Source organism: Meles meles, chromosome 5 (genome assembly GCF_922984935.1).
Source record: "Meles meles chromosome 5, mMelMel3.1 paternal haplotype, whole genome shotgun sequence".
In the NCBI taxonomy this organism is placed as follows: domain Eukaryota; kingdom Metazoa; phylum Chordata; class Mammalia; order Carnivora; family Mustelidae; genus Meles; species Meles meles.
In genome coordinates this window covers 1087205-1115176 of record NC_060070.1, presented here as the reverse complement: position 1 = coordinate 1115176, position 27972 = coordinate 1087205, and the positions used below count along the sequence as shown (strand labels likewise).

Below are 27972 nucleotides of genomic sequence, written 5' to 3'. Positions count from 1 at the left end.
CTCCCTCCTGTCGGTCACAAACCGTCAGTCCCAGGAGGGGATGGCCCCGGGGGCCTCTGACAGGGAGAAGACCAGCCCGCCAGGACTTCCGCCATCAATCATCAAACACGACGCGTGGAGAAATGCATCTCAGCCTCTTGCCAGCCGCTGAGCCTCCGCACAGGACGGGTCTTTCTTATTTCTCGAAGACAATGTGCTAAGTTCCCTCCACCGGTCCCCTGCAGGCCGGCCCGAGTCACCTCCCTGACTTGAGGTGTGCAGACCTGGTCTCTCCCTCCCCATTTATGTCACAAAAGCCACCATTTCACCTCCCTGATCAAAGCAGGGCTCTGTCCCGTCCCGCGTCCCCAGACCGCCTGCCGGACACCTTGTTGCTCCGACACGCGTTTCCCGTCTCTGCCCCATCCCTGCCTCCCCTGAAACCCTCGGAAACCCCACGCCTCCCGCCCCTGAGCGCGACTTGTGTGTGTCTGCGTCGACGGACGTGCGCTCCTCTCTCTGTCTGGGTTGGGAGCGGCTCGGAGACACGCGGCTGCATCCGTGGGGGTGGGGGTCTCCTGTGTCGCTAACGTCCCTCGGAATCGCCTCAGTGACTCTGGTCCAACCGTTGCCCTCCTGCTCGGCCGAGGAGCGCCAGGCGGGAAGGGGCACCTGGCGACCACGTCGTGCTTGGCTCTGGCGGCCGATGGAACCCGTGAGGTCGGCCCTGAGCACAGGCGCTTCCTCCACGGGGACACCTCACCTCCACCTTCGCCGCGGAGGGCAGAGGGGAGACCAAACCAGGACGAGCTCATGCTGAGGGGGCGAGACTTCGACTCTCCCCTGCTGGGGCTGGGCTCCCCTCCACCCAGCGGAGGCCTTGCCGCTTCTTTTTAAAAAAGGGTGAGAGATTCATTTGCAGAGAACCTTTTTACAATTTATTTCCTGTTGTTAATCCTCAAGGTAGAAAAATGAGGCTCTAGCTAAATGCAGGGTTTCCGTGGTGAAATGTTTTCCATGTGAACAAATAAATAAATATTTACAGTCTTTGGCAGAACGAATGAAGTTTCATCGATCTGGAAGAGAAGTTTGTTCAAAAAAAATAAATAATTTACCAAAAAAACTATGGTACAGTCTAAATTTTCACATCACCTCCCACGGCGCTGTGTGGTTTGGCTAGGGACGCCAACACAGCGGTCTCCACGGCCTCCACGACCATCCCGTCCAGTCCGAGCTCCCACGCCCCTGTCCTGGGGACGTGGCTCCACAGAAAAGTGCAGCAAAACAAAAAATCCACCTCGAAAGAAGCAACGCACGACTTTATCAAACGGAATGTGCCCGCCCGGACCAAAGCTGTGCGTCCTCTCTACCACACACGGACATGGGATCGCAGTCAGCAGAGAGGAGTGCGGGACTTGCCCGCCTCAGACAAGACCAAGTTCTCTTCTCAAGCCCCTCACGTGGAGTGAGATTAATACTTTCTGTAGAAAGATCATGCAACTTAAAGAACAAACACACACGAACTTGTGTAAATTACACGTTATGTACGACACACGCGTTTCGTAGGACACGTGTATGACTGCTTTCTCTTTAGCGCTCTGAGTCTGAAACCCCACGTACAGCAGACAGGTAACGGGAACAAACGCAGAATCACGGCCCCCGCAAGAGCATCAGTTAGGTTCCGTTATAACCTCCCCACTCTCAGGGACCTGTTCTCCCCCGGGTTGAGCTTTATCACGACACCGTAATACTGTGATATGGTAAAGCTTGTATCTTGACAGGAAGGCATTTTGCTGTGACCGAATTTTTATATTATCATAGACGTGCTACACGTTTATTCCCAGACATCCTGCAACACGTGTGACGTGACACATTTAAGCTAAGTCATTGGTGAGTGAAGCTGCACGACAGTCTTTTAATAAATATTAAGGAAACATCTGTAACGGGAACCTTAGTGGAAAGTGTTGCCAGATTCGGTAAGCCGCTTTGGCGGGGTTTCAAAGCCTAGAACAGGACTGAGAGGCTACGGTGTCCTTGCGGAGGCGTTGGTCTGCGGGTCTGTTCTCCAGCAGCGGAGACGGGCAAGGAGGCTGAGCAGGAATTCCAGCAACGAGAGAGCAGAGTCAGGGGACAGCCGGCCAGGAGGTCTCTCAAGCCCGTCGGGTGGGAGGCTCTGCTGGACCCCCACGGGGACCCGTGCTCATGCTGCTTTCCAGGATGTCCCCTCTCGGATACACCAAGGACACGGGCTTCCGCTGTGGGCAGGGGCGTGGGGGAAGGGACATTCATTCGTTCTCATTACTGCTAACGTGCCGATCAGGCAGCGGGCTCCCCAGCGTGTGATGGGTCTCCCGACCGCTCTGCCCCCGCGGCTCGCCACACTCCAGCAGACCCGTCTCGGGGTCGACCGGGTCTGCCTGCTACCAGAACGGAAATGGCTTTAAGCACTGAAGTCACATAGCAATATTTTTCCTGCTTAATTTATGATCATGGCTTGCGCACAATATTCCCTTCAACTCCATATACACATAAATACAATAAGTAATTACATTTTATATGTAAACGTCGTTCTTTTTAAACAAACAAGGAAAAACGATGTAATGCCATGCTCAGTCTTCGCTGCACAAAGTCTCGCGCGTCACCGCGCCGCGTTCTTGGAGTGGGCTGCGTGTTCACCTTCAGCACGTATCCCCTGAAGGCACGCGGGCTCGGGGTCGGTGATGGTGGGCGACCCTCGGTGTCGAGGCCGAGGACAGGAGCTGCTGCTGAAGAGAGAGAAGCTGGAAGCCGCCGCACTGGGGGTTGAGGACACAGCGTCTACAGTACGTCTCCGGAGGTGCGGCGGGCCCTGCTCACACGTCTGCAAACAAACAGCGGTAAATGGAATTAGGACAGCTGGACTGCGCGCTTCGTTTTCTTTTATTTGGTTCTACCTGTAACCTAAATGTCATCCTAATTTTTAAAAAATCCACAAAACGGATGGGCGGACGGATGCTCCGATGCACGGGAGGGAGGGAGGGAACGTGTCACGTCTTGAAAGACAGAGCAACAGAGGGAAACGCAAAACAAAACCACACAACACCCGAAGTGACCTTCTCATGTTCCCTTTCCCTCTTGATGTGGATTTTCAGTGTGTGAGTGTTGGAAGGTACCTAGGACCCTCCCTGACCTCCGTAGCAGGAGGGATACTTTCATGTGCTCACAAGTCTGCGGGTCAGACGGGTGGGAGCAGCTTTCCAGGTCTGCCGCCTTGTGATTCGAATATATTCCCAGACACGAAGCTGCCGGGAACCCTTCCTGCTGCTTCTCTCCTCCCTTCCTTCCCTTCCCTTCCCCTCCCTATGCCTTCCCTTCCCTCCTTCCTACCTTCCCTCCTCCCCTCCCTCCCTTCTTCAGCAAGGTAGCCGTGGGAAACGCCTCAGTGCCGCAGAGGACAGAGTCTGGTGAACAGGCAGAGCCTGAGCGCTGGGAAGTGTTGGTTCCACCGAAGGAATTCACATTCCATTTAGAACAAACAGACACCAAAGAAAACAAACCCGGCTGCCCGAACAGAGCCGGCGCTCACTGCCCAGCGGCTGCTTTTACGAGAGGACCGTGGAGGGGCGCGTCCCTTCCCCGGTCTCTTCGCTGTGAGCCGCCACGCGGCACGGTCTCACCCACCTCTGCACTCGTACTTGAGGTCCGAAAAGTAGACCATCTCCTGAGAGAAGACAAACAGACCCAGCCGCCCGCCGGCGTAGGTTTGGTCGTAGATGGGTCCTGAGTCCGCCATGACCTGCTTTCCTTCATGCACCAAGACTCTGCAAACAGAGAAAGGATGCGGGGGTGAGCGCCGGGGGTCGGGTCAGCTGTGTCCTTGCGCAGCCGCCCAGCAGCGACAGGTCAGGCTCCAAGACCTGCCGCCCCCCGTAGCTGGAGCCTCAGCGGGGCCTCTCGGTCCCCAGTGGCTGGAGCCAGACAGCCGCCTGCCGTGGGGGGACCGTTTCTAGGCCACACTGCCTGGGCACCACGGCCTGCCCATCGCACAGAAGCCACGTGCCCGCGGTTCCCACCCTCGAGGCTGGCCCTGCGTGGCGGCAAGGACGGGGCTGTCTCCGAATGCCCGAAGCGGGACAGCGAGCACGAAGGCCTCCCTGACGGGAAGGCGGCCCGCGGCCCGACAGCGAACCCCGCTCCTCTGCACCGGGCCGCTCACTCCTGCCGCAGACTCACGCTCCCGCGCCTGGGAAGAACCCAGCCCAGTCCTGCACTTTCTAGCCAAGTTTAACTTTGGGAGAAAACAAACACCTGATTTAAATCATCTGTATTTGTTTTAAACAAAACCACTCACAAACGCTGTCACGCCGAAAGGGCAAATCACTCTCAGCCTGACCCGTGTGAAGGTCTGTGACGGCTTCTAAATGCGGCCGTTCGCAGTGTGGACAGAAACCCGAGTCTGTTCTCTGGATGAGGCCCACGGTGCTTTTGCAAAGGTGCAGCTCATTTGCACTTTCTGGTGTGCCTCAGTGGATTAATGACTATTAAGCGTCTCCCTTCAGCTCAGGTCATGATGCCGGGCCCTGGCATCGAGTCCCGCATCGGGCTCCCTACTCGGCGAGGAGCCTGCTTCCCTCTCTTCCTCTCTGCCTGCGCGCTCGCTCTCTCTCTCTCTCTGACAAATAAATAAATAAAATCTTTAAAAAATCGTAATGATTGACTTTCTGTCCCTGCCCAGAATGTTCATTAGGAGGAAAGTTGTTTCTTTTCCTCTGAGTTACAGGAACATGGCAAATTTAACGTTCTCCGCTTCCATAGCTCTGTTTTTCCCCTAACGGTTGAGCAGGAGGAGAGGCAGGGTAGGAAAAAGGCCTGTGACGTGGAGACAAGGGCAGCAAGTGGGAGTTCCACCGGCAGACGCGTCTGCTAACGCTCTGACTTGCCCGCGGTGGGGAGACATCCTTACGGAGGGGCGTCCCCTGGGGGGCGGGGCTGGTCCTGAGCCCCACTCACCTTATGTAGCCCGTCTTGGGTCTGTGGGTCAGGTGCCACCTGTACGCGGTGTAGTCTTTCCAGCCGATGTTCTTGGGGTCGTGCCATAACGTACGCACCTGGGAAAACACACCCGTCCCGAGTCTGGCTGGCACCCGAGTCCTGACCGCGGTCCCACGGCACCGAATGCGAAACAAAGACGTTTCTGGGCAAACTAATCCCCGGGGTTCATGCAGCCACGTCGCCGTCTGAGGGGTTTCATGGCATAAATCTCCAGCCTGGACAGGATCCCCTGACGGGAAGCCATGCGGTCCCGGGCTCGGAGCCCCAGCGCGTGGGCCAGAGCCGGCCGGGGATTGGGGTCCCCCACCCTCGGCCTCCGCACGGGGCCTGGGGCAAAACACCTCAACTGAACACCGGGTTCTCCCTTTCTCTAGAAGAAGGTAGAAACGACAGACTTAATCTCCAAGAGGATTGTCAGCTGCGTTTCTCAGAGCGCCAGGCCCAGCTTCTTTAGGCAGGAGGTTCCGCGCAGGAAAGCGTTAGGACCGGTGGAGCTCGAGCCCGAGCGGATGACAGCCCGGAGGCAGGACGTCTCTGGACAGGGCGACGCGGCAGCCGCCAGGCCGCGTGGAGGGGCCCGGCGCCCTCACCTGACCCTCGGTGTTCCCGGTGTGCCACAGAGCGTTCCGCAGGTGCTCGCCGGTCCCCGTGGTGGAGTTCACCACCTTGAGGGAGACGCCGGAGTAGCCGTAGGCGCGGGTGGGCTGGTCCTCCCAGTAGGTCTGCGTGACCTGCTTCCACATCACCACGTAGAAGCGGCTGCTGGACTGGTAGCCGAAGACGAAGCCGGCGTAGTCATCGTCCCGGTCGGTGTTGACGTAAAACGTGCCGCTGAAGTCAACAGACCCAAACTCATCGAAACCTGGGTGTCAGGGAGACATTCAGTCACAGGACTGGGGCGGAAACAGCCTGCGGGAAATGCCTGGTTGGCCCGGGACCCGCGGATGCGGACAGGACGAGGTCCGCTCCGGGTCCGAGCCTCGGGCGTGACGGACGCAGGGGATTCGGCGTGTCCAGATCCCACGTACTAGATGCTGGAAGCGCCTTACGGTCCTGCAGCATCTCACAGACCAAAGCCATTGCGTGAAATGGCATCCTGGACGTGAAACTTCAGACATGGGACTCCCCAGGCCCTCGTCAAGACCATTTAGGCAGACACGGAAGGGTGGGGACTCCCACGAGGCCTCCCTAATCTCAGCCCCGCAAGCCTTCCGCCTGCTCTGTGGGCACCTCATCCCCAACAGCCAGGAAGGACGGACGCCCAAGGCTCACCAACAGCGATGCCAGGGTCCGAATTGGCCGTCTGCACCAGCTCCTTCCCTTGATGGCGAATGACCCAGTTGGGGTCGATCTGAGTGGTGCCCTTGGGGTCCAGGGGGACCATCTGGAAGTTCCTGAAGTCAGTTTCGCTGATGGCACTGTTTTCAGGACACACGTCATCGATGTCTGGGATGCTGTCGTTGTCAAAGTCGTCCTTGCAAGCGTCCCCACGCCCGTCACCTGCCGCCAGCACAAGCAGGAGGAGGAGAAAACAGAGTGGATGGTTTGCCGTCCGCCTCTCTGAAGCGTCCTCACACGCTAGCAGAGACGCTCCACAGGGCGGTGACCGTGTGCGGCAGCCCTGGCCAGCCCTCGAGGGTCCCCACGCAGCCCCGGGCTGCGGGCTCTGGGGGCTGTCACTGGACCACCAGGCGGACCTAGCGGCTTGCTCTCCGGTAGTTTTCCATCACGACCTCTCTTCGCCATCCTGTCCCAGATCTTCGGATCTAAAGCAGAGTTCTCGCTCTACAAAGGACTACCCCTGGGGACGCACGATCTTCTTTTTTCTGGAAGCTTCTTCTGACTTGTCCAGCGAGGTGGTGGGAGGCGTGGGGGTGTGCGACGGGCCCAGACCACGGGCTGCTCGTGGGGGACCGTGGCCCCGCAGTGGCCGGTCTGCACTGAGCCTGACCACCCCCAGGACATGGCAGCTTCCTACACTAGCGTGTGTTAGTGCCGATCGCTTCGGAAAGAGAAGAAGGTACCGAGTTCAGCTAATTTCCCGTCACGTTGTGGAAACCAGCCGTGCGTGTCCAACGGGCACAGGCAAGCGCGCTCACGTGAGGACACCGGGAAGCCGTGAGCACTCGTGTGAGCCGGACCCTCCCCCACATGTCCGTGGGGCAGCCTGAGCCTAGCGCCGTGGGTCCAGACAGGTCTTTGTGTCCCGCAGGAATCAGGCACGTGGCTCGGGGGCAGGGAGGGGACCCCCGGAGCTGGCCTCAGGCCCCGAGTCCCCGTGGCTCAGACGCCCCCCCATCTCTGCTCCTGAGGCCGCGCAGCTCCTCCTGCACCCACCGCTCTCTCGCGCTCCCCCGGAAGCCCGGCACATCCCTGTCTGCTGGAGACCTTCCTGCGGTCCCCCGTCCCCCTGCAGCCCCTGGGTGGGGTCAGCGGCCCAGAAAACCCGTCCCTTTTCCTGATATTTCACACCCACAATTTTCTGGGTGCTTTGCCCATGACAAACCCCAACCCTCACCATCACGAGGTGACCCAGATCCCCACCTCATCCCGCCTGTGACAGGGCCTCTCCGCAGAGACCACCAACAGCTGTGACACGGAGCCGCCCCGATGCACGCTGCACGGGGAGCCTGTCGTGGGCACGGCCGGCCGGCGGGCACGAGCAGGGCTGTCCCGGGAGAGCACAGCACCCGCTTCCTCCACGGACTTGGCCCCCAGGTCTCCCTGGGGAGGCACCTACCATCCGCGTCCTCCTGGTCCGGGTTGGACACCAGCCGGCAGTTGTCCCTGTCGTCGGGAACCCCGTCGTTATCATCGTCTGAGTCACAGGCATCGCCCTGGCCATCGTGGTCATGGTCAGCCTGGTTGGCGTTGGAGATGTAGGGGCAGTTGTCCTGATTGTTCTGGTGGCCGTCCTCATCGATGTCCTCGTTGTTATCACACTGGTCTCCCACAAGGTCATTGTCCACGTCGGTCTGGGGGACAGAGCGGGACCCACACTGAGTGTCTGCCCAGCGAGCGGGGTGCCAGGTGAGAAGTCCCCTGGACCTTGGGGTTGGGCTGCCTCCCACGCATGAGTGGCTGTGCCCCCAGGAGGGCAGTCCGCCTCGGGGGCAGCTCCAGGACACTCTACCGCCCGTGACCGCTCTCCATGGGCTCACGTCACGGACGAGGACTGGAAAGAGTTAACACCACAGAACCAAATGCCCCTTTGACAACTTCGGCGACAGGCTCGCCCGCCCCCGACTGGGGTGCGTCCTGTTCACTGCGTCTTCCAAAGGCAAATCTGGAGGAGAAGCCGATTCTCCGTTTGCTTCCGGGAAAGGAGGATGCGTGGAGGGAGGCACGGCTCCCGTCAGGAACAGGGGAGACACCAGGCGTCGGGCCCGTGGCCCCCGAGGTACGAGAGTGAGTGCTCGGTTCCGTAACGGTCTCCATCAAGCTCCTGAAACGCCGGTGCTGCCACTTCTCGCACGGCCGCCGGAGAGCCACGAGCACACGACCGTCTACGGTGACGAGACCCCCCGACCCCACGCTGCTCGAGACACAGCGGGTCAGTCACGAGATCAGCTATACCTGGTCGGGGTTGTGCACCAGGGGGCAGTTGTCACAGTGATCGCCCACGCCGTCCCCGTCCGTGTCTCTCTGGTCAGTGTTGTACACGTACGGACAGTTGTCCCGCTCGTTGAAGACATCTGTGGGTGTTCCAGGGACAGACAAGAGAGCACAGAGCTTTTCCTACTGTGTTGAGCAACTTAGAGCCAAGCTTCCGTTTAACAAGGAGGATCTAAGATCACGGCGAGTGTAAACTGCATTTGTGGGAAAACACGTCAGATTTCCGTCGGAGCCCAGATCCCCCTAGTTTGAACCACAGCCGCTCGCGGAGGTTTCCGGGCAACGCGGCAGGACAAGAAGCTGTGTTCTCACGGCGAGCCGAGTTCGCCGCGCCGACCGTCTCCCTCGCTTCCATCCCCCGGGCCTCGACCTGGGGCACGCTCCCTCCCCGTAACCATGTGCTCCGCGGGGGAAAAGCAGCAGAGGCCCGGCCGGCAGGGTTTCCAGGCGGTACCTCATTGCAAGAACCCCCCATGGGAATGAGTCCCATCAGCGCAGAGCCACGGGAGCATGACGGAACAGCGGGTCACACAACCCCGTCCGCTGCCGGCAAAACCCCGGAGAGCGCAACTGCTGAGTCAGCGGGAACACAGGGGACAGACCGAGGCACTCCTGCCTGGACCGCGGGGGCCCGAGGGGGTAGGAAGCAGAGGGCAGCGAGACGGACCCCCAGGAAGCACTGGCTGTGCTCCGGCCACAGCCAGGCCAGAGAGGCACCCGCTGTCCCCAGCCCGCGGACGCCCGCAGGCAGAGAGCCACAGCCGCCGGGGTACGGGCCGCCTTCCGGGGCGCAGCCTCTCGGGTGGAGGGTCAGCTGGACGTGTTGCGGGTCCTGACACCCGGGAGCCCCCAGGGCAGCTTCACCATGGCCAGCTCATGACTTGTTAGAAACAAGGGCCGAGCAGGGGTATCCCGAGACTGGAGACGGGGAGGCGGGTGCTGCTGTCCCGCGCGTCTCAGAGGCGCGGTCTGTTGAGGAGTCAGGACTGCACTCCTGGGGCTCTGACGGGGATCAGCGGGAAGGACACAGCGTTCAGGGCTGGGGCCTGGGTCACGAGCAGGAAGACACCAAGTCTGCAGTTCTGGGAGGGAGGTCCTGAGGCTGGCGACCCCCACTGACCCCCGCAGGGACGGGTCGGGTGAGGCCGGGCTCCCGCCAGAACGGCGACGTCACGGTTCATCTGGTGCCAACCCACAGGGGCGGCGGCTTACGCCACACCCATGGGGGATGACGACCGCGAACACGTCGACATCAAGGAGCAGAACTGACCGTCCCCGTCGATGTCCACGGAGCAGGCGTCCCCCTCGCCGTTGCCGTCCGTGTCGATCTGTGCGGGGTTGTGCACGTAGGGACAGTTGTCGCAGCGGTCCCCAACCTCGTCCTTGTCGTAGTCGAACTGGCGGGGGTTGAAGAGGAGCCTGCAGTTGTCCTGCGGGAGGCAAGGGACGGAGTCGGGACCCGCGTGGGGGCCGGAGGGCAGCGGCCCAGCGGACGGAGCGGTCAGCCCCGGCAAACATCACTGCCGCCGAGTCATTTCGTGGCCACCGGTGCGTCTGGCGTTGTCCCGCGACGACGATGACTCACTGCGTGCCTCGTGGTGAGAACACGCGCATCCCGATGGCGCAGGTGAGCAGGTGGGCGGTGAGGGGTGGTGGGTCGCTGGGAGGCGGATGTGGGCCGGGCCGTGAGGCGCCGCAGGGTCTGTTCCCACAAGCGCTGTGCGCCCGTGTGCGTGCACACTCACTCCAGCGCGTCCCGGCTGCGGGGACGGCCGCGCTCATCGCTGGCTTCCCCAGGAGGGCGGGCAGGCCTCTGAGCCACCGAGAGGTCCACGTCTTGCTGGCGTCCCAGCAGAGCCCCTGCGGCCCATGCACGGCCAGTGCCGGGTTGCGTGTGCGGGAATGCAACCCACGGACGTGTCCGGGGACCTGGGACGAGGCTCCCTTCCCCCGGCGACCCGACCCCGAGCTCCAGAGCCGCCCCACTGGCCGCACCTTCTCATCGTCCACGCCGTCATTGTCGTCATCATCGTCACAGGCGTCCCCTGTGCCGTCCTTGTCGAAGTCTTCCTGGCCGGAATTGGGCAGCAGCGGGCAGTTGTCCTGCGAGCAGAGAAGGCTCACGAGTTATAACACACGCGGGGGCGGGGGAGGACGGCTGTGGCACAGAGCTGGCCGCCGGAGGTTGGGAGCCGTCTTCAGCCCGGCAGGGCCGTGCTGGCGACATCCTGGGGCCAGCGTGGGCAGACAGGGGCTCGCATCCCTCACCCGGGACCCCGTGAAACAGCACCAGAGAGCAAGAACCCGAGGTGGGGAGAGCCCGTGGGGTCCCCTTCCTCCCCGTGACGCCAGCTCCCATCACAGAGTCCAAACCACGGCCCCCATCAGCTCGTCACACAAGTGGGCAACTGGCATCGTTAGAAAAATCATTTTGTTTCACTCCAGTGACGTCATCATTCAAACCTGAGCTGCGTTTCAGTTCTGTGTCCCCGTGTGGCACAGACGTCCCAGCCTCCAGACCGCCAGGCCCCCGGGACCGCAGCTGGAGCCAGCGAAGTTCTCCCAGGACCGTCACGCCCGGGTCCCCCGCCCCACAGATGCGGCGAGACACGAGCGTCCTCCAGCACGGGGAGCCGTGGGGAGCGAGCAGAGGACGCCGCTGCCACCCCCCAGAGCCACCGATCGTGTAGACCCATGAGTCGTGTCCAAACAGCCACAACCACCCTGAACGGGGACTCCTGGACAGGCGCGAGGCCGCGGAGCCCGTGGTGCCACGTGTGGGGCCGTGCCCGGCGCTCACCTTGACGCAGTGGTACGTGGCGTTGGTGGCACAGACCAGGTTCTTGTTGGGCCAGCCGTCCAGGTCCGAGTCCTCCCCGCAGATGAGCCCGTCGCCCGCGTAGCCCGTCTGGCACTCACACTTGTACATGGGGTCGCTGAAATGCCCCAGGTAGATGCACTCCGCGTGCCGGTGGCAGGCGTGAGTCTTGTCCTTGCACGGGTTCTCGGGCTCGCACACCTGCAGGAGGGCCACGTGGCTGCACACACGGAGACCCCCAGCCCTCCCCGGCAGGGTGCGAGGTGGCGCTCAGGGACCAGGGCAGGGGAGCAGGGACCCCTCAGACGCTGCGGGGACAGCAGGGGCCGGGAAGGCATCCAGACACTGGGGGCGACGCTCTCTCTGGAGGCTCTTCCCGTGGCTTCAGAGCGGCACCCGCGTGGTGTCCGAGCCCACAGGGAACCGTGCACTGTAGCCGGTCCATTTGGGCTCCTGCAGGAAAGCTGTGCTCTGCACCCACCAGGGTGGTCCGGGGGGCTGGTGGACAGGCTCCCACTCCCATAGCCCTCTGCCCGCCCTCGGGAGGCCGCGCCTGTTCTTCTCCACGCCCCCTCTGCCCCATGCCCGGGTTCTCCCGGATGGGTTTCCAGCCTCTCCCCAGCACACAAAGGGCCGGAGTCCTCACCTGCTTCTCGGTCCTAGCTGCCTCCAGGCCGACGCCGAAGGGCTGGGTCCCTTTGTAGCGAGGGGGACACGGCAGGCAGTGGAAGCCGGGGTTGGTGTTGACGCAGCGGTGCGCTTTGCTCGTGGTGAAGCAGACATCGGTGACCACAGCACACTGTGAGATACGCTGGCGTGAGCCCCGGCCCGGTCCCCACGAGCTCCCCTCCCCCGGGGCAGGGACCCACCTCGTCCAGGTCCTCACAGTGCGTGCCGTTGCCCAGGAAGCCCACGGGGCAGGAGCCGCAGGACCAGGAGCCGTCAGGGAAGCTGTTGCACTGGGCTCCCGGGAAGCAGGGGTTGGACAAGCAGCCATCTGTGTGGGAGGACGAAGAGCGGGGTTAGCTTAGCACTGGGCCCCCAAGCCCCTCGCAGAAGGACGCAGGTGCTGCCTGCATCAGGAGGGGCTCGCTGCGGGGAAACTGAGTTATGCAGGCAGGACCGGGGCATCCGGTGGAGTCGCCACCTCCAAGAACAGATCCGCAGGTGGGAAGAGCACAGAGGCCGCAGGGAACCTGGACGGCTGTCGTCACACAAGCGTTGCCCTCCTAGCATGCACCTCCGTGTTGATGCGAAAACACAGACAAGCTCGTGATCAGAGCCGTTGTGGTGGAGTGCGTAGAGCTGACCTTCCTTCCCTATGTGTCTGCTGTTCTGCGCTCGGCCCTACGTCCTCGGCGTCCAGAACCACCCCTGCCCATCCTGCGCTCGGCCCTACGTCCTCGGCGTCAGAGCCGCCCCTGCCCGTCCTGCGCTCGGCCCTACGTCCTCGGCATCAGAGCCGCCCCTGCCCGTCCTGCGCTCGGCCCTACGTCCTCGGCGTCAGAGCCGCCCCTGCCCGTCCTGCGCTCGGCCCTACGTCCTCGGCGTCAGAGCCGCCCCTGCCCGTCCTGCGCTCGGCCCTACGTCCTCGGCGTCAGAGCCACCCCCGACACCCACCTATGGGGCAGCTCCTCTTGTTGCACATCTGATGTTCCTTCACGTCCCCCGCGCAGTCCTTGCCCCCGTGCTGCGGCTCGGGGCTGTTGCAGACGCGCGTCCGCTCCCGGATCCCGCCGGCACAGGTGACGGTGCAGGCTGACCACGGCGACCACGGGCTCCACCGGCCGTCGACTGCAGGCAGAGAGCACAGAGGGTCGGTGGGGAAGGCGGCCTAAGCCAGACGGAGCGGGGTCTCCGCATGAGTCTGGAACACTGGGAAGAGCGTGCGTTCCCGGCACTGAGCGCGGGGGTGATGCAGGCAGCAGACGTCGGCGGGTGTGGCTTTCACCTCCGGGAAATCACACGGACGCTGTGAGTCGAAGCTGACCGCTGGCCAGGGCCTGCAGGCACAGGGTACCCCCGCATGGAAGAGCTCACATTCGTTCTAACGGACAGCTCAGCAGCGAGGGGAAGCTCCCGCACTCTCCTTTTCGCTGCCTGTCCTTGCAGGGCGTGACTCGGGCTTTGGAAGGGCTCCTGGCACCCTGGGTTGCGGGTTCAGCTGCAGAGTCAGCCGTTCCCTGAGATGCACCAGTCGGGGCCGTCCGCACGGCCCCCGGTGAAGGGCACTCGGCGACAGCTCCCACGGTACGAGCTGATGTTTCCCTGAATCGTGGGTGAGCTGTCGCCTCTCTGGGCTGGCTCTGGTGAGGTCAGGGCTCGCAGGCCATCCGGAGTCACCTGGAGGCCGGCTTCTAGCACGGAGCCAGCCGAGGTTCAGTGGTACCTCGATGGCTCGGGCCCTGTCCCACTGCCGCCGGAAGGAGCGGGCCTGGCCCCAGACCCCTGCGCCCCACCGTCTGCAAACACCCGCTCCCACCCAGCCTCCACACCACCTACTCGGACACGGGACGCCCTGGCAGGCCTTGGTCTCGCGGCCGCTCCCTTTGCAGTTCTTGCCTCCCATCTGGGGGACGGGCGAGTTGCAGAGACGGATTCGCGTGATGTTGCCGAGGCCGCAGGTCACTGAGCAGGACGACCAAGGTGACCAGTGGCTCCAGCCCCCGTTCTGCCGGACTAGCACACGGACGAGGACACCATGTCAGGGCAGTCGTGGCCCCCACGTCTGCTCACATGCCAGAGTGGAGAGGAGAAGCGGCAGGGGAAGGACCCTCACCCGCAGGAGCCCCCGGACAAGCCTAAGGGGTCCCCGAAACCCAGCCCATCCCCACCGAGCCCCGCACCCAAAGGAGAGCCGCGCCAACCCCAGCCCGTGACACCCAGAGGCCCGGACACTCACTGCGATTGTCACACTTGCCCAGGCTGCACGCCCGCGTCTGGATGGACGGCCCCAGGCAGGCGTTGCTGGTGACGTCACAGGACCGGCCTCTCTGCTGGGTGCCCGAGCCGCAGGAGGCAGAGCACTCCGTCCACTCTGCCCAGGGCGACCAGCCTTCCTCGCCGTCCAGCGCTGGGTGGGAAGCACAGGGCCCGTCAAACCTTTGCCCAGGGCGGCCACGGGACACCCTGGCCCGCCAAGGGCCTGCGAGGCGGAAGCCGCAAGCCGGGGAGGCAGGCGTGCAGGGCGCGTTCGCGGAGCCTGGCGGAGGCCCGGGGTCTGCCGTCTGCGCTGAGCCACGCTCACCACCAGGGCCGGGGAAGGGGTCTACGGATTTCTGAAGATGGCGCATGGGAAAGAGTCTGGAATCAGGTCCCCACGGGGCTTTATGGGACGTACTAAGACTTAACATGCTTCCTTTTTAACCTCCGTTGCTGAGTGATATATGATAATGAAATACGTCAATTTGGGTTGAAATTACAGGTCACCAAATTCAGTCCCAGATCATTTAAATCAGGACAAGTTAAATAAAAAGGCAATTTCCTGCGAAGTAAAGTCCTCTGAGTGATTACATTCTGTAAGAAACTTCCTGCAAGAGGTCTGTCTGGGGAGCAGGAAACGCACCGCTTTCCCGCATCGTACCAGGGTGCGCGCCCTGCAAGGGGTAAACATTCCAGAAAGCAGGAAACCAGATGAGAATAAGGCCATGGAGACCACACTCAGCAGCGTGGAACACCCCCCCACCCCAGTCTGTCTCCTGGAATCGTGTTTTCATCTTCCGCCTCGCGCCCGGCATGGTGCGTATCCGACTCGGGAGGCGCATCAGTCTCCCGCGCACGCCATCTGCCTCAACGTTGTCCGTTTCGGTCATAAACTAACCCCGGGGCGCCTGGGGGGCTCAGCTGGTTGAGCAACTGCCTTCAGCTCAGGTCACGATCCCGGAGTCCCGGGATGGAGTCCCACATCGGGCTCCCAGCTCCACGGGGAGTCTGCTCCTCCCTCTGACCTTCTCGCCTCTCGTGCTCTCTCTCACTGTCTTTCTCTCTCAAATAAAAATATAAAGTCTATTGGTTCCAACTTGTATTGTATCAAGAAACGTGTCACTTCTGTAAGTACACTTTGAATACAATTAAAGAACTGCTCTTTGTCAAAAAAAAAAAATCTTTAAAAAAAAAAAACCTAACCCCGAGTAGTCGGCATAATCCTCCCATATTTTACGGACAATGAATTGAACCCCAGAAAAATTATATTTTGCCCCAATTCAGAGTGTCAGAGCCTGACCTCATTGCCCCAGCCACTCTCCAGCTGCATCCAGAGAGCACGTGAGAAGGGGCGCCCTGCGGGCAAAGCCTACAGGGCGTCCCCAGCCTGTGACCTTGGCCTCAAGGCCCCAGACCAGGCAGGGGAGGAGGAACACCAGCGAGAGAGGAACAAATGTTCCAGGAACCCGGACGCCCCCGGAGTGGCCGGCTCGCTCACGCGGGGAAGGAGAGAGGGTGCACGTGGCTCACGGGAGGACAGATGCAGCAGAGGTCAGCGGCAGGAGAGGAGGACAGCCGCGCAGGCGGCAGGGTGGACCCCAGCTGGGACACGGGGGCGGCGAAGCCTGGGAACGAACGCTTCTGTGCGAAGGCCCTTCCCCGGGTGAGAGCCAGGGACACGGCACGGCAGGACTCGGGTGAGGACCTGAGCTTCCACTGGACCCTGGCGCCCCAGAGCGCTGCAGGCCAGGAGCTGCCCACAGACGCGGGCTCAGACCGTGCGGGGAGCCCCTGGGTGTGCTCCTGGCGATGCGTCTGCGAGGAGCGGGAGGGTGAGGCTCTGACGGGCTTCGTCGCTGCCCTCGCCGCCGATACCCTTGCTGCGGCTCCCAGTGGGGCTCTATCCGTGCGTGCCACTGAGCCTCCTCCTCACCCGGTGACAGGACCCGAGCCTGAACTCCAAGGACGGCCAGACTCCTGGCCAGTGTGGACCGTGAGTGCCAACCGCTTCGGGGTGAGGTGTCCCCTGCGTCCTTCCCCCCATCCTCCCCACGTCCTCCCCACGTCCTCCCCCACGTCCAGCTCACAGGTGTGAGCCCTGGCCAGCGGCGGGTCAGCAGGCAGAGCAGCGAGCGGGCACAGACAGAGGGGCAGGCGGCGTCCCGAGCCCCACGCGCACTCACAGTGGAAGCAGGATGGGCAGCACTCTCCTTCCACAAAGGACGGGTTGGCGCAGGTCGCTGGGGGACAAGTGATTTGGTGGCAAACAGTTTTAAATTTCTGCAGGCGAGAAAGGGGTCTGTGAAACACTCGTTCACACGAGCAAGCGTCCGTGCAAGGGCTGGATGGGAAGGGCTGGGAGGACGGCTGTGCCCGTGCACGGGGCGGGAGGGCCAGGTTTGGGCGTGCTGCGGACGCCCGAGGCCACCCTTGGTGGAAACGGGGAGCGCTCACCGAGGGCAAGAGGCCAAGTTACCTACCAATCACCATGTGGTCTGTGACCTGCCCCCCAGGCCCCATGGAGCTGCCTGGAGTAACAGGTGCCAGCTCTGCCCCGGCTGCCTCCCGCCTCCCGTGGAACAGTCATTCACCTCCTGGAGTTCGTCTCTTTTGTGCAAAGCAGTGGGGTTGGCTGGTGCCTCACTTGGGTCCCCACACTGGGTCTCCCCACGTGGCTGCACACGTTCCGTGGCTCACCAAGGGAGCCAGGAGTGCGGCCACCGCACAGGCCTCTCTGTGCTCAGAGGACGCGTGTCCCCACGTCTCACCTTGCAGGTGCACTTGGTGCAACTGTCCACCACCCACGTCTCGTTCTCCGCGAAGAACCGGCCGTCCTGCCAGCAAGCGGACATGTTCCTCGTCTTGGGCGGGCCGCCGATGAGCTCCCAGAGGAACTGGTTGTCGTTGGACTGGAAGGTCGAGGCAACGTTTCAATGTCGATGAATACAACGTACCCCTTCGTGCCCACAGACAAGAAGGAAAGCGCCTCCGTGACCCGAGAGTGCCCGTGGTCTGGACTGGAGTGCCGGCTGTGCGGAAGGCTCTGCGTGGGGTGCCATGGTCCCTTGGTAAGATGGCACCAGGTCGCGTGGAACCTCCCCAAGCAGGGTCGTATCACGGCAATCATAGAGTAGGCCTGCCACCATCGCCTTCCACCGCGTCCCCGCTCGCACCCAGTGCCCCACTGACAGACGGTCTGGAGCTCACTGTGTGGCACGTCTGCCCAGAGGGCTCTAGCCCCGGGTGTGACCGTGACTCGGGCCCAGCGCCCAGCGGTGCTGGACAGAGAAGGGACCCTGCCGGCCAAGCACCACTGAAAACTGACAGCCAATATGCGGTTCACCCCGTCTTCCAGAAGCAACGGACCTGGTCTGAGAGCACAGTGGCAAGGACACACCTAATTCTTGCTGTCTCGGGGATCACAGACTGGAGGAGAAGACCGCAGGCTTTAAACAGAGTCAAGCACGTGAAAATGACATGGGCTGCCCCCGGCAGGTGCATCGAGAGCTCCTCCAGCCGACGGGCTGTGGGCGTCTCCCCCCCACGCAGGGGCGTCTGGGTGGGGTCACAGTCCCCATGAGAATCACAAGAAAGGCATGGGTCCGCTCTTGTCCCAAAACGCACAGAAACCCCGTCCGGGAGGTTTGTGGGAGGTCACCCACGTCCCTGTCCCCGACTCCAAGCTAAGCAAACTTGTCCCAAAGCCCTTTTCATCCCCTCCTGCTTGCGTGACCGTCCTGGATGCAGGGTCGGCGGCAGTGGGCCACCCACATCTCCCAGGAAGACCCGCGCCTCGCGTGGTGAGAGGGACCCACAGAGCAGACGCTCCTGCCTCCAATCCCTGACTTGCTCCCGCACACCCGGGGGGCGGTGGGGCTGTGGTTGGAACTCCTGCTTCCACTCCGGCTCCACAGCCACAGACACGCTGGAAGGTTCCAGGAGGTGCTAAGCCTTTGCCATGAGCTGCCCTCGCCATGCCCACGGCCTCTACCTCCCCATGGAGCGGAAACTGAGCTGGTCCCACCGCATCCTGGCACAGTCAGACCACAGCTCCAGGCCCTTTCCTGTGGGGCAGAGGGTGGGCACAGGCACCCCCAGACCTGCAGACTCTGCGGGAATCTGCCCGCTGCCTCCCTCCTCTCTCATGGGCGCCACCCAGTTCCCGTCCCCGAAGCCAGGGGAGGGTGCGTCCCTGGGGAAGCTGGCTGCTGTCCCCCGAGTCACTGCCTCCTCCCTGACGTGCTGGTCACCCGGCTGCTGCTGTCCTGACCATACCCTCACTTCCCAGACCCCTGTGGTCCCTCCTCCCTGCGTGCACCCTTCCCGCAGAAGCACCTCCCTCTCCTTCAGAACTTGTGTCTGCTGGGGACACGGGTGTCCCCTGGCTGAGAACCGTCCTGAGGACGTGGAGCCCCTGGGCCTTTGGGATTCCAAGTTCCCCGCCCCCCACCTGTCCCCTTTCCGTGCCGTGGCCGGCCGGCACCCACCACCTTCCGCAGGTTCTCGTGCAGCTCGTTGACGATGACGTGCAGCCCCGACAGCTCAGCGATCATGGTGCCCAGCTCCTCGCAGGAGCGCTCGCACACCTCCGGCTTCCTGGGTGCTCCGGGGCCCGCATACTCGGGCGGCCCCTGGGGGCTCAGGTGCAGCGTCTCCGTGGTCTCACTGATGGCATTGGCTTCAGCTGCAGAAGCACAAGACGGCAGTGAGCGCGGTCCGGCCGCGGGGAGGGGGTGCCACGGGCATAAGGCCCACCCGAGAACGGCACGTGACAGTACAGCATCCGTCACGGCCCTGCTGGTCCTACAGCACTCTGCCCGCTTGGGGACACCTGCCTACAGCACCACGGACGGCCACCAGCCACACGGTCGTGGCGCTCAGCAGCAGGGCGGGAGCGGAAGGCTGGAGCCTGGAGACGGTCTGCGCCCGGCAGAGCTCGGCCCGCGAGTGACTCAGACTGACAGGAGGAGACGGTCTCCTGGGACAGCCTGTTTCTTCCATCCCCAGCTGGACCTGCCTCCGACCACGTGTTCGTGGTAAATCTGCGGCGCCCCCAGCTCCTCACTTGCCCCTTTTTCTGTTCCAAACACTGTTTACTTGGGCCGCCTCAGCGGCCTTCCTCGCACTCACGTCCTCTCTCTGTGGGCCCCGCACCATCCCTGGAGGGAAGGCAGACCCCTCAGATGCTCGACCCCGGGACCCCCTCACTGTCCCTGAAGCCACACAAACCCTCTGGTGTCCTCATCACAGGACATACGTGGCGGGGACACAAACTGGAAACAGGCTTGGGCCAGTCCAGAGAGAGGGGCTGTCCCTCGCAGGAGCCGGGCCAGCCTGGACGTGGCTCCCACCACAGGACTGTCACGGAGTAAGGTGCCCCATGCCTTTCAGCATCTCACTGCTGAGTTACACCTCATGGACACTGTCGCCCCGTGGGCCCTCCGGGTGTTGAGGTTTTATTACTGTCATAAACCCTTACCATGATCCTGACCTTGGGAGCTCCCCCGGCTTGCTGGTTGGATAGGGGCGCGTACCCCAGCACATAAACACGTCAGCCAGTGCTCCCGGGATCAGATTAAAAACATTACTGCAACCAGGAATGCACTCCACGGCACACTGTCGCCTGATTTCGGACAGACCCCAGAGCACCTCCTTAGGATGGGATACCCCACAGTCATGGTGTCTGTCCCCTCTGAGCAGACGTGCGGCAGTCTCGCCTGTGGTTAGACCTGGACCCGGACTGGAACCCCTCGTCCTGCTGTGGAGGCTGCAGGGTCTCCAGGCCCCATGGAGCTCAACACCCGGGTGGGGCTCAGCTTTCCCGTCACACGGCACAGCCCCCCCGCGTCAAGACACCCCGAGAGCCGCTCTGCTTTCTCTGTGGAACCTTCCCGAGCGGTTGGCATCAGACGTCTGTTTACTATCCTAGCCTTTTCTGAAAAAACACATTCCCCCCAGAAAGGCAGTGGCTTAAATCACAGGCACCGGTAGTTGGCCTGGTAGCCGGGCTGGAGACACGGGGTGAGGCCAGAGCCCCAGCAGGTTCCACACGCGAAGGGCTTGTCGTGGGAGCCTGTGTGGCGGGACCAGGCCTGGCAAGCCTCTCCGCGCTCACCGTCCACCAAACATCGCTCTCAGGATTCCCTTCCTGCCCCGGATGCGAACCACCCAGCCGGGGAGCGGGTGCGGATGGACAGGGCGTGGCCTCCAAGCGGCACGTCCGGCTCCAGCGGGCGGACACACGGTCCCAGCTCCCACGCAGGCCGAGTCCAGCCCGACAGACATCACGTCCCACGCACTTGCCACCCACCAAGCGATTGGTCTTCCTGTCAACAGCGCCATCTGACACGAAGAAGGTCTCAGGGAGAGGAACTCACAGAAGGAGCCTCGAGGGAGGCCGGGGGGCGGCCAGCCCACAAGGAGTCACACGTCCACATGGACCCAGAGCCGCGGCTCCTCTACCCCGTCCCAGAGGCAGTTGGAAGATTTACTGATGCTGAGTTTACAGAGCCCGGCGGAATGAGCTTCGTAAAGCAAATGCTCGGGAACAGCCTGTCCAGTTACGGCCGGAGGCAGATGCAAACGGCCATGAACAGACGATGTGAGAACGTGTCCATGGGTCCCACAGTGTGGAGGCTTTCCTCGGGCTTTGTCCGCAGCTGTGAGGGGCGTGAGAAAGCCCCGCTCACCGCGGCCACCAGAGCTGCTGGCTCGCAGAGGTCTTCGCACACTAACAGACTGGGAAATTTGCGTGGATTCTTGTTAAAATGCATGGATTGGCTTTTTGGCTCATAAAATGGATGATTTTAGATTATTAAAATATATTCAAAATTAATCGTTCAGGCAGTTTATAAATTTTCAGATGTCAACGTGTCTACGTTGACCAGCAAACTCACTCAAAGACAGTAATGGCCTTTATTAGAACATTTTTCTTAAATCCCCACGCGGCCTCACATACACACATGCACACACACGCACAGACACGCACACACGCTCACGCACACACAGACATGCACACACCTCATGGTGGGAATCCGTCCAAGACAAGGAGGGAAGCGCGGACGCGGTGCTCACGCACACCTACCTCCCTGGCTTTGCTGACAGCCCTTCAGGCTCAGAACGTCTTCCGCCGCGTTGCCGAACACCAAGTAGACGTTCTGCAGCAAGCCCTGGAGAGAAGGAGCCGCGGACAGACATCAAACGTCTGACACTGGGCTGGTGACATTTTAAACACGTAACGTGACATAACATAAACAGACATGTAACGTCTACTGTACAAACACGTAAGGGAAAGCAAGAACGTTTCTCTCCGTGCCTCCACGTGCAGGCTGGCGCTCTCTGTCGCGGGTTCTCCTGTGTCCGTTACTGCTGAGGCTCTGCTCTCAGTGCGGCACAGACCAGGGATCGCACACTGGAAGACCGTGAAGGTGGCCCCACGACTCGTGTGCGATTCTGTCTTCCGAACACGTCCGGTCGGACACTCTGGGCGGCACGTCCTTTGCAGGGGACTCCACTGGCTACCGGCGCCTGGCTAACGGTCTCACGAGCCCCCGTGCTCTAATCACAGATGTGGACTCTCAGGGGAGAGAGCCTTCCACCCTGTGAGGGGTCGGCGGCTCGTCCGGTGGGGCCCACAGGACCTCCCTGACGGCCACCAGAGCTTAGCTCAACGACCGGTGAGGACTCTCGCCTTCTCCTCCCAAAACTGAATTTGACGGCACCTTGATGTCCCAAGAAGGCAGATCTGGAGGCGAGCAGAGCACTGACCCCACTGCAGGTTCTAGACGCTTGTGGTCACAGAGAGCTCCCAAAATCTACTTCGGCGTGAATGTGTTTTAAGATGAGCAGCCAGCCCCTCATAAATCCACAGCCCTTTTCTTAAAGAGCACGGCTGTCGATCAGATCTCCTAGCATCTCGGTGCTACACAGGGAGCGGGCAGCGGACTCCACAGCGAGCCTGGGATTTCCAGAACGTCGAAAGGGGGCTGATGCCTCGGTCATCCAATCAGTCTCCTGTCCGGAAACCCATGACCGTTTGCACAGATGAGAAAGCACACCTCTGCTTATCTGCGGTTGAGAAAGGCGTGTGTGCCAGCGTGCGTGCGTGTGTGTGATTGTGCACGCGAGTGTGTGGTCTGTGCGTGTGCAGACACACAGGTGATGTCAGCATGTGCCTGTCTCTGTGTGTCCACGCACGGTGGCACGTGTCTCCCAGACCAGGCCTGACCTGCGCCAGCACGGGCATCGGGTTAAGAGAGGCCCTTGCTGGTCGGCTCCCGGCTCCCTCAACCCACCTCCCTCATCTGCCACGACCCTGCCCTACGTACCCGGAAGTGGCTTTCTCGCGCCGAGCCCTTGGCCACGTACATCCGGCTCCTCTCTGCCTGCAGCTGCTCGTAGAACGGCTCATCCAGCGTGAAGCTGTCGATCAGGTCACAGCCCACGTACAGGCTGTAGGTCTCCCCGGTCACCTGCACGGTGATGTTCTTCCACTGGGAGTCAGCCAGGCCCACGTCCTCCAGGGAGATGACGTGCTGGGTACCATCTGTCCAGTAGGTGAGGTCCAGCGTGTCTGCTGGGCCATTGGAGACGATTTCGAATTGCCTCTGGGAGGCGCCGGGGCCCTCCAGAGCCAGGAGCGTGCCCCGGGACTTGGGGTCCTGCTTCAGGCTGGCCGTGAGGAAGAACCCCTCCTTTTGCCGCATGATTTTGGCGATTTTGCTGAGGTAATCTGCGTTCACTGGTGGGATGTAGTCAAAGCGGACGAAGCGATAGGCAGGCACGCTGGGGTCCGGCCCGCGGAACTGCTTGGCCCCTATGGTCTTCCGGTTGATGTTGCTGATGCTGAAAAGGTCGAAGGCCATGTCCTCATCCTGGGCTCCGGCTGCAGTGGGGACAGAGCCGAGTGATTAACAGCAAACAGGACGAGCACAAGCCCAGAGGGCATTTTTACTGGCAGGGAGCAAACCGTGATGTCACGTGCGACGGAGCCACTGCGGCCTGTGTCCCCGGACCCCCTCCCCCCAGGGCGCTAATGACAGCTCTCACGTGAAACCGTTGTCCTCTCTCTCTCCGGGCTGCTTCCCAAAGCCAGGCCCAAGACAGCGGGAGCACATGCCAGAAGGCAAACTGAGCACTTTGTCTAGATTAGCTGGCACTCTCCGCAGCCAGACTTTTTCAGGGGAGGATGCACTGCCCCGAGTCAGGCTCCACACACCTTCTGGAATCTGACTCCTGCTCTCCCACCCGGATCTGAGGCTTAGGTGTGGCTCTATGTCTACCATTTGATCTCCCAGGAAAAAAATCCTGCAAAGTAAAGGGGCCTTTGTCCTTGTTACGATTGCATTACATGTTGCTTTCCTAAAGAGAGTGTGTGACTTACACAAGTTACATTGTATCTCTTTACTTTGCAGAAGTATATTCTGTGATTATACAAGTTACATTGTATCCCTTTATTTTGCAGAAGTACATTCTGGGAGTCTTACTGAATGCTCCAGGTAAGGCTCTGAGACAGTGGTGGGTCTCAAGTCTGCAAACCAATAGTTTTAAGTCACATTGCAAATGACTGGAAAGAAAACTGATTGGACCATCCCAAAATAAAATGGGTTAAATAATTCAAAGTAATTGACTGAATAGAAATATTAGGGGAAGCATAGCTTTCCATCTCCTACGTGGCAAGTTCAAACGTTACATTCACAGTGTTGATCCGACTGTGAATTCCACAACCTTTACTACAGCCATTGGGCGACATGACAACAATTCTTACAGTAGTGTAAACCTTTGACTCAGCAATTTTATTTTGGACCTTTTTCTAAAGATAGAATCACAAATACGAGTAGAGATTTATTCACAAAAGGACTTCCGGCAGCATCATTTATACTCACGATAATAAACTTATGTTGTCGATGGAGAGTGGCCTTAAAAATATCAGGTTCTCTCCTGACAGCGTAGTATGAAAATACACACGTGGGGAAATCCTTACGATACACTTTCAAGTGGGGAAAAAGTGGGAAGCAAAGAATTCTCAAGCACCAACCACTTCCAGTTACAAATTCAGCAGGTGGAAAAAAGGCTCAGTGTGCACAGACAATGCTGTGTGTCAAGGCGAAAGTATTTTTCTCTAATACTTAGATTTTCCAAAAATAAGTAATTACCTATTATGTGGACTCAAAGTAAGTAAATATTTATTGAGAAGGAGGTTCCAGATGTTCTAAGGAATGGCAGTCACATCAGCCACTGGCGCCCAATAGCCCCGGATGACCAGGTTCGCTGTCCGCACTCACCTTGAGCGCTAGACGAGACCCAGAGAGCAAGCAGCACCAGCGTCCAGGTCATGCTGCTGTCCACAGCCGAGCCCTACGGGGGAAACAGACCCTGGTCAGGCAGGCGTACACGGCCACAACTCTCCGCGTTGGCTGGGAGTTTCACTCACACGGCAGTTTGTGCATCAGAATCAAAACCAAGTGGATTTGTGGAAAGTAAACGCTGGATGAGACGTTGGCTTTCCCGAAGGGGTACTTCCGACTGCGGCTGGTTTTTACTGGACCAGCACGTGCTGACAAAGCACTGAACTAATCACATCTCAATGTTCACATTATTTGATCCTCATACTGACCTGAGAGGCAAATACTGTTATTACCATGCCCATTTTACAGATGGGTAAATGGAAGAACCCAAAGAGTTAAGTGCTTGCCCAGAGCAACGTTGTTGGTGAGAAGTATAGCCAAGACTTAAACCCAGGAAGCATGAATTTAGAAAAGTATCAGCATTATTTAGAAAATTATCTACGAAGACATCTTTGAGTAAATAGTCAAGGAAAAAAAAGTACATAACTTAAATAGAATAAATATTAACTGTATGCAGGAGAAGTAAATTTAATTTGGTGTATCCTAACCACACACACACAAAAAAATAGCATTCTACTTAGCAATCGCTTTTATTCGGCTGTTCTATTTTCTTGCAGGCCTGTTTTTCCATTCTTGAGGATTTTCAGTTGGCATGGTTCAGGCCAGCAGACACTGGGCCAGAACTCAGGAGTGCTGGACGGAAGCCTGCTCTGTTCTTAACCCTTGCCCTCCCTGCCTTGGTGTTCCCGCGCCAGCGTCCTACCAGGCATGGGGGGCACGGAGGTCCCTCCCAGCAGCAGCTGCTTCCCGCTGGGCCCCCAACATCTCCCCCAGGAGGACAGCAAAGCTCATGAGCTTCTCAGGGCTGCAGAAAACCAACCAGCATCCCTCTGCAGAAGGATCTGGTGACCTGGAAGCCGTGGCTCCTGGGACGGAGGACAGTTCCCCAGGAGCAGGACCCCTCTCGAGTCTGACTCTGCTGCACGCAGCCTCTCCACAAATGAGTCCGCGGGCCCGGTTGTTTTCCCGCGGCGCGCTGCCAAGGCGGCGGGCCCTAGTGGGCAGGCTCAAAGCTGTGTCCCCGGGGGCGGCCTGCTCACCCTCCCACCCCAGTTCGGTCCCCCGTCAAATGAAGAGCCGCCCTTTGAAGCTTCCACAGACAGGGTCACTGTGAGAAACGAGCTAAGCGAGTCCACATGGTGAAGGGCGCACGTGGTGCGGCAGGCACGGGTGTGTGCTGAACGCCCCTCATGGCTGTGCCCAGACCCGCTATCCGGGTTCTCTAAGGGCCGAGGTCACAAAGAAGCACTCCAGACAGCCCAGAATGACCCCTGCCCCTCAGTGTGACTGGCAGTGAGTGCATCCGGAAGGCCCCCGTGTCCCCTCGACCAGGTGTGTGCTGTCTGTCCCCTGCGGACCGAGGCGGATGTTGGCTCTGGAAAAGTGTGATCCCCTAAAAGGCACTTTTTTCAAGCTCTGGAGACCCAGCTTCCTGGGTGTCGGCTTAAACACAGCAGCTTGCACTCTGCTGCTAACAAAACCAAAACGCCTGGTCCCCAAAAAAGAGTGTCGCCGGAATCGGGACTCTGGCCAAACGACGGAAGGGGTCGCATCTCATCTCATGAGGTCGCGGCAAGACTAGGAGCAGCAGGGACAGCCACTGCACTTACTACGTGCCGTGCCCCGTACAACACGCGGCACGGACGCAGGGACGCACGCTGCCCTCTCTGGGCCCTTGACTTCCACAGACTCAACGTGTTTGGGCTCTCATTTTTCCAAAGAAAGACTTTCAAAGACTTTCTGCAACAGAATGTAATTAGAACACATAAAGACCTTTTAAAATTCTTTCATATCAGCAATCCAAGCAGCAATAACTTTCCTGAGCGAATCCTAGTTTCCTCCATCAGAGGGACACGATCACCTAGGAGCCCCCTCCCCCCTGCCACAGCCTGCCAGCCGGCCGCACAGCAGCCCCCTCCGGGGACCATGGTCCAGACTTTCCTGTGCGGATCGGCCCCCACTTGCATCACAGCTGGATCCCAGGGTCCTCACACGTGGGTACGTGACCCATTAGTGACATTCAAAGACACGTCTGAGCTGTTAGTAATGTTTAGAGTCGCAGACTCTAGGATCTCCCTGTGCTCTCGCTGCTGAGGAGGGTTGTTCTCAAACACCTCCCGCATGGTCCCCACGTCCACGACAAACGCTGCTCCGAGGGCTGCTTACTCTAGCTGAAAACACGAGCCTGCAGCAGGCTCGCAGGCAGGTACGCAAGCGACTGTCACAAGGACCGTCAGCTTCAACGCCCTCCGAGGAAGCAGACGGGACGCTCCTGGGGGCAGGGCGCTCCCGGCAGCCTCACCCTGCCAGTCTAGGCGCACTTTTTCCTTCTCCCTTCTTAGAAATCAAAACAGCCATTTCCAAAAAGTACAGACAATGCAATCCCTTTTCAGTAATTGTATGAAGCTCTTACGTGGCCCGCGAGGCAGCTGCGGCGAGGCCGGAGGCGGGGGTTGAGGCCGAGGACGGGGTCTGCGGCGAGCAGGGGACGCAGCCCTCGCAGCACACGAGCCGGGGTCGGCACCGCACTGGCCGCCCGGAGGCAGCCGCTGCTTTATATGCTCCGGCTCCTGGGTGGTGCTGTCAGCCCGACGGGGAGGAAGCGCGCTCAGTTCATCCTTCGAAGGAGTGACCTACTCCCCCTCCGATCCCACACTCGCTCCCAGCACCTGGCACACGGGAGCTGGGGCCGCCCCGCTCCGGCTGGCCCTCCAGCGGGGACCACAGAGGAGGAGCCTCGCCAGGAGGGAAAGCTCTCGCTTTTCCTGTCTGCTCTCAGGAAATAAAAAGCTATAAATACAACCAGCAAGATTGGCTGGAGCTCCCCTTTTCGTGTAAGAGAAAGATTGCAAGTTCTGGGGTTTTAAGTAAGTTTCACATCAGCCAGATGGAGAGGGGCTCTGTGAGCAGACGGGTCCCTGTCAGTAAGGTACAGGGCGGCCAGCTGGGGGGAGGAGTCGATGTATGGGTGAGGTTGTTCTATGGCTGAATTAATTTATCATGTGCAAAATAAGAATTTGGCCCAAGAAGTTGGAAACTTTTATTCTCTGCAGCTAGATGACTGAGAAAGAGGAGAGGGAGGATTAATTTCATCCAAACCCTGCACCGTGTGCTGTCTGGACCCCACGGGAGGTCTCCCCTGAGGGTGCCCAGGATGGGGCCACAGCCCTCTGGCACTTTACCCCCAGTGGCAAGACAACC

The 27972-nt window shown here is 60.3% G+C and overlaps 1 protein-coding gene across 2 annotated transcripts; it reads right to left on the bottom strand.

Moving 5' to 3' along the window:
* Nucleotides 1-922: 922 nt before the first annotated feature.
* Nucleotides 923-27472, bottom strand: THBS2 (thrombospondin 2). Of its 2 annotated transcripts, XR_006818430.1 has the most exons (23): nt 27185-27472; nt 24649-24721; nt 22693-23249; nt 21450-21534; nt 18853-19049; nt 17134-17274; nt 16549-16645; nt 14346-14516; nt 13946-14122; nt 13064-13237; nt 12313-12440; nt 12090-12242; nt 11426-11644; nt 10621-10728; nt 9896-10055; nt 8587-8705; nt 7751-7985; nt 6283-6510; nt 5601-5872; nt 4969-5066; nt 3640-3779; nt 1836-2839; nt 923-1805 (listed from the first exon to the last, which is right to left on the bottom strand). XR_006818430.1 is itself a non-coding variant. In XM_046006471.1 (22 exons), exons 2-22 carry the CDS (start codon nt 24698-24700, stop codon nt 2832-2834), a joined length of 3519 nt encoding a protein of 1172 aa, XP_045862427.1. In that variant the 5' UTR covers nt 24701-24721; nt 27185-27472; the 3' UTR covers nt 923-2831. The 2 variants fall into 2 exon arrangements, 1 of the variants encoding a protein (XP_045862427.1); XM_046006471.1 differs by having other exon boundaries at nt 923-2839.
* Nucleotides 27473-27972: the final 500 nt, after the last annotated feature.

What these genes read in the sequence shown, in the direction of transcription:
- THBS2 (XM_046006471.1), bottom strand. Translation starts at nt 24,700, where the DNA reads ATGACCTGGACGCTGGTGCTGCTTGCTCTCTGGGTCTCGTCTAGCGCT. An exon ending in CGTGGACATCGACGGGGACG is followed by an intron (nt 8,706 to 9,895) that starts GTCAGTTCTGCT and finishes GAACACCCACAG; the next exon opens with ATGTCTTCAACGAGCGGGAC. An exon ending in GGACCCTGGCATCGCTGTTG is followed by an intron (nt 5,873 to 6,282) that starts GTGAGCCTTGGG and finishes CCTGACACCCAG; the next exon opens with GTTTCGATGAGTTTGGGTCT.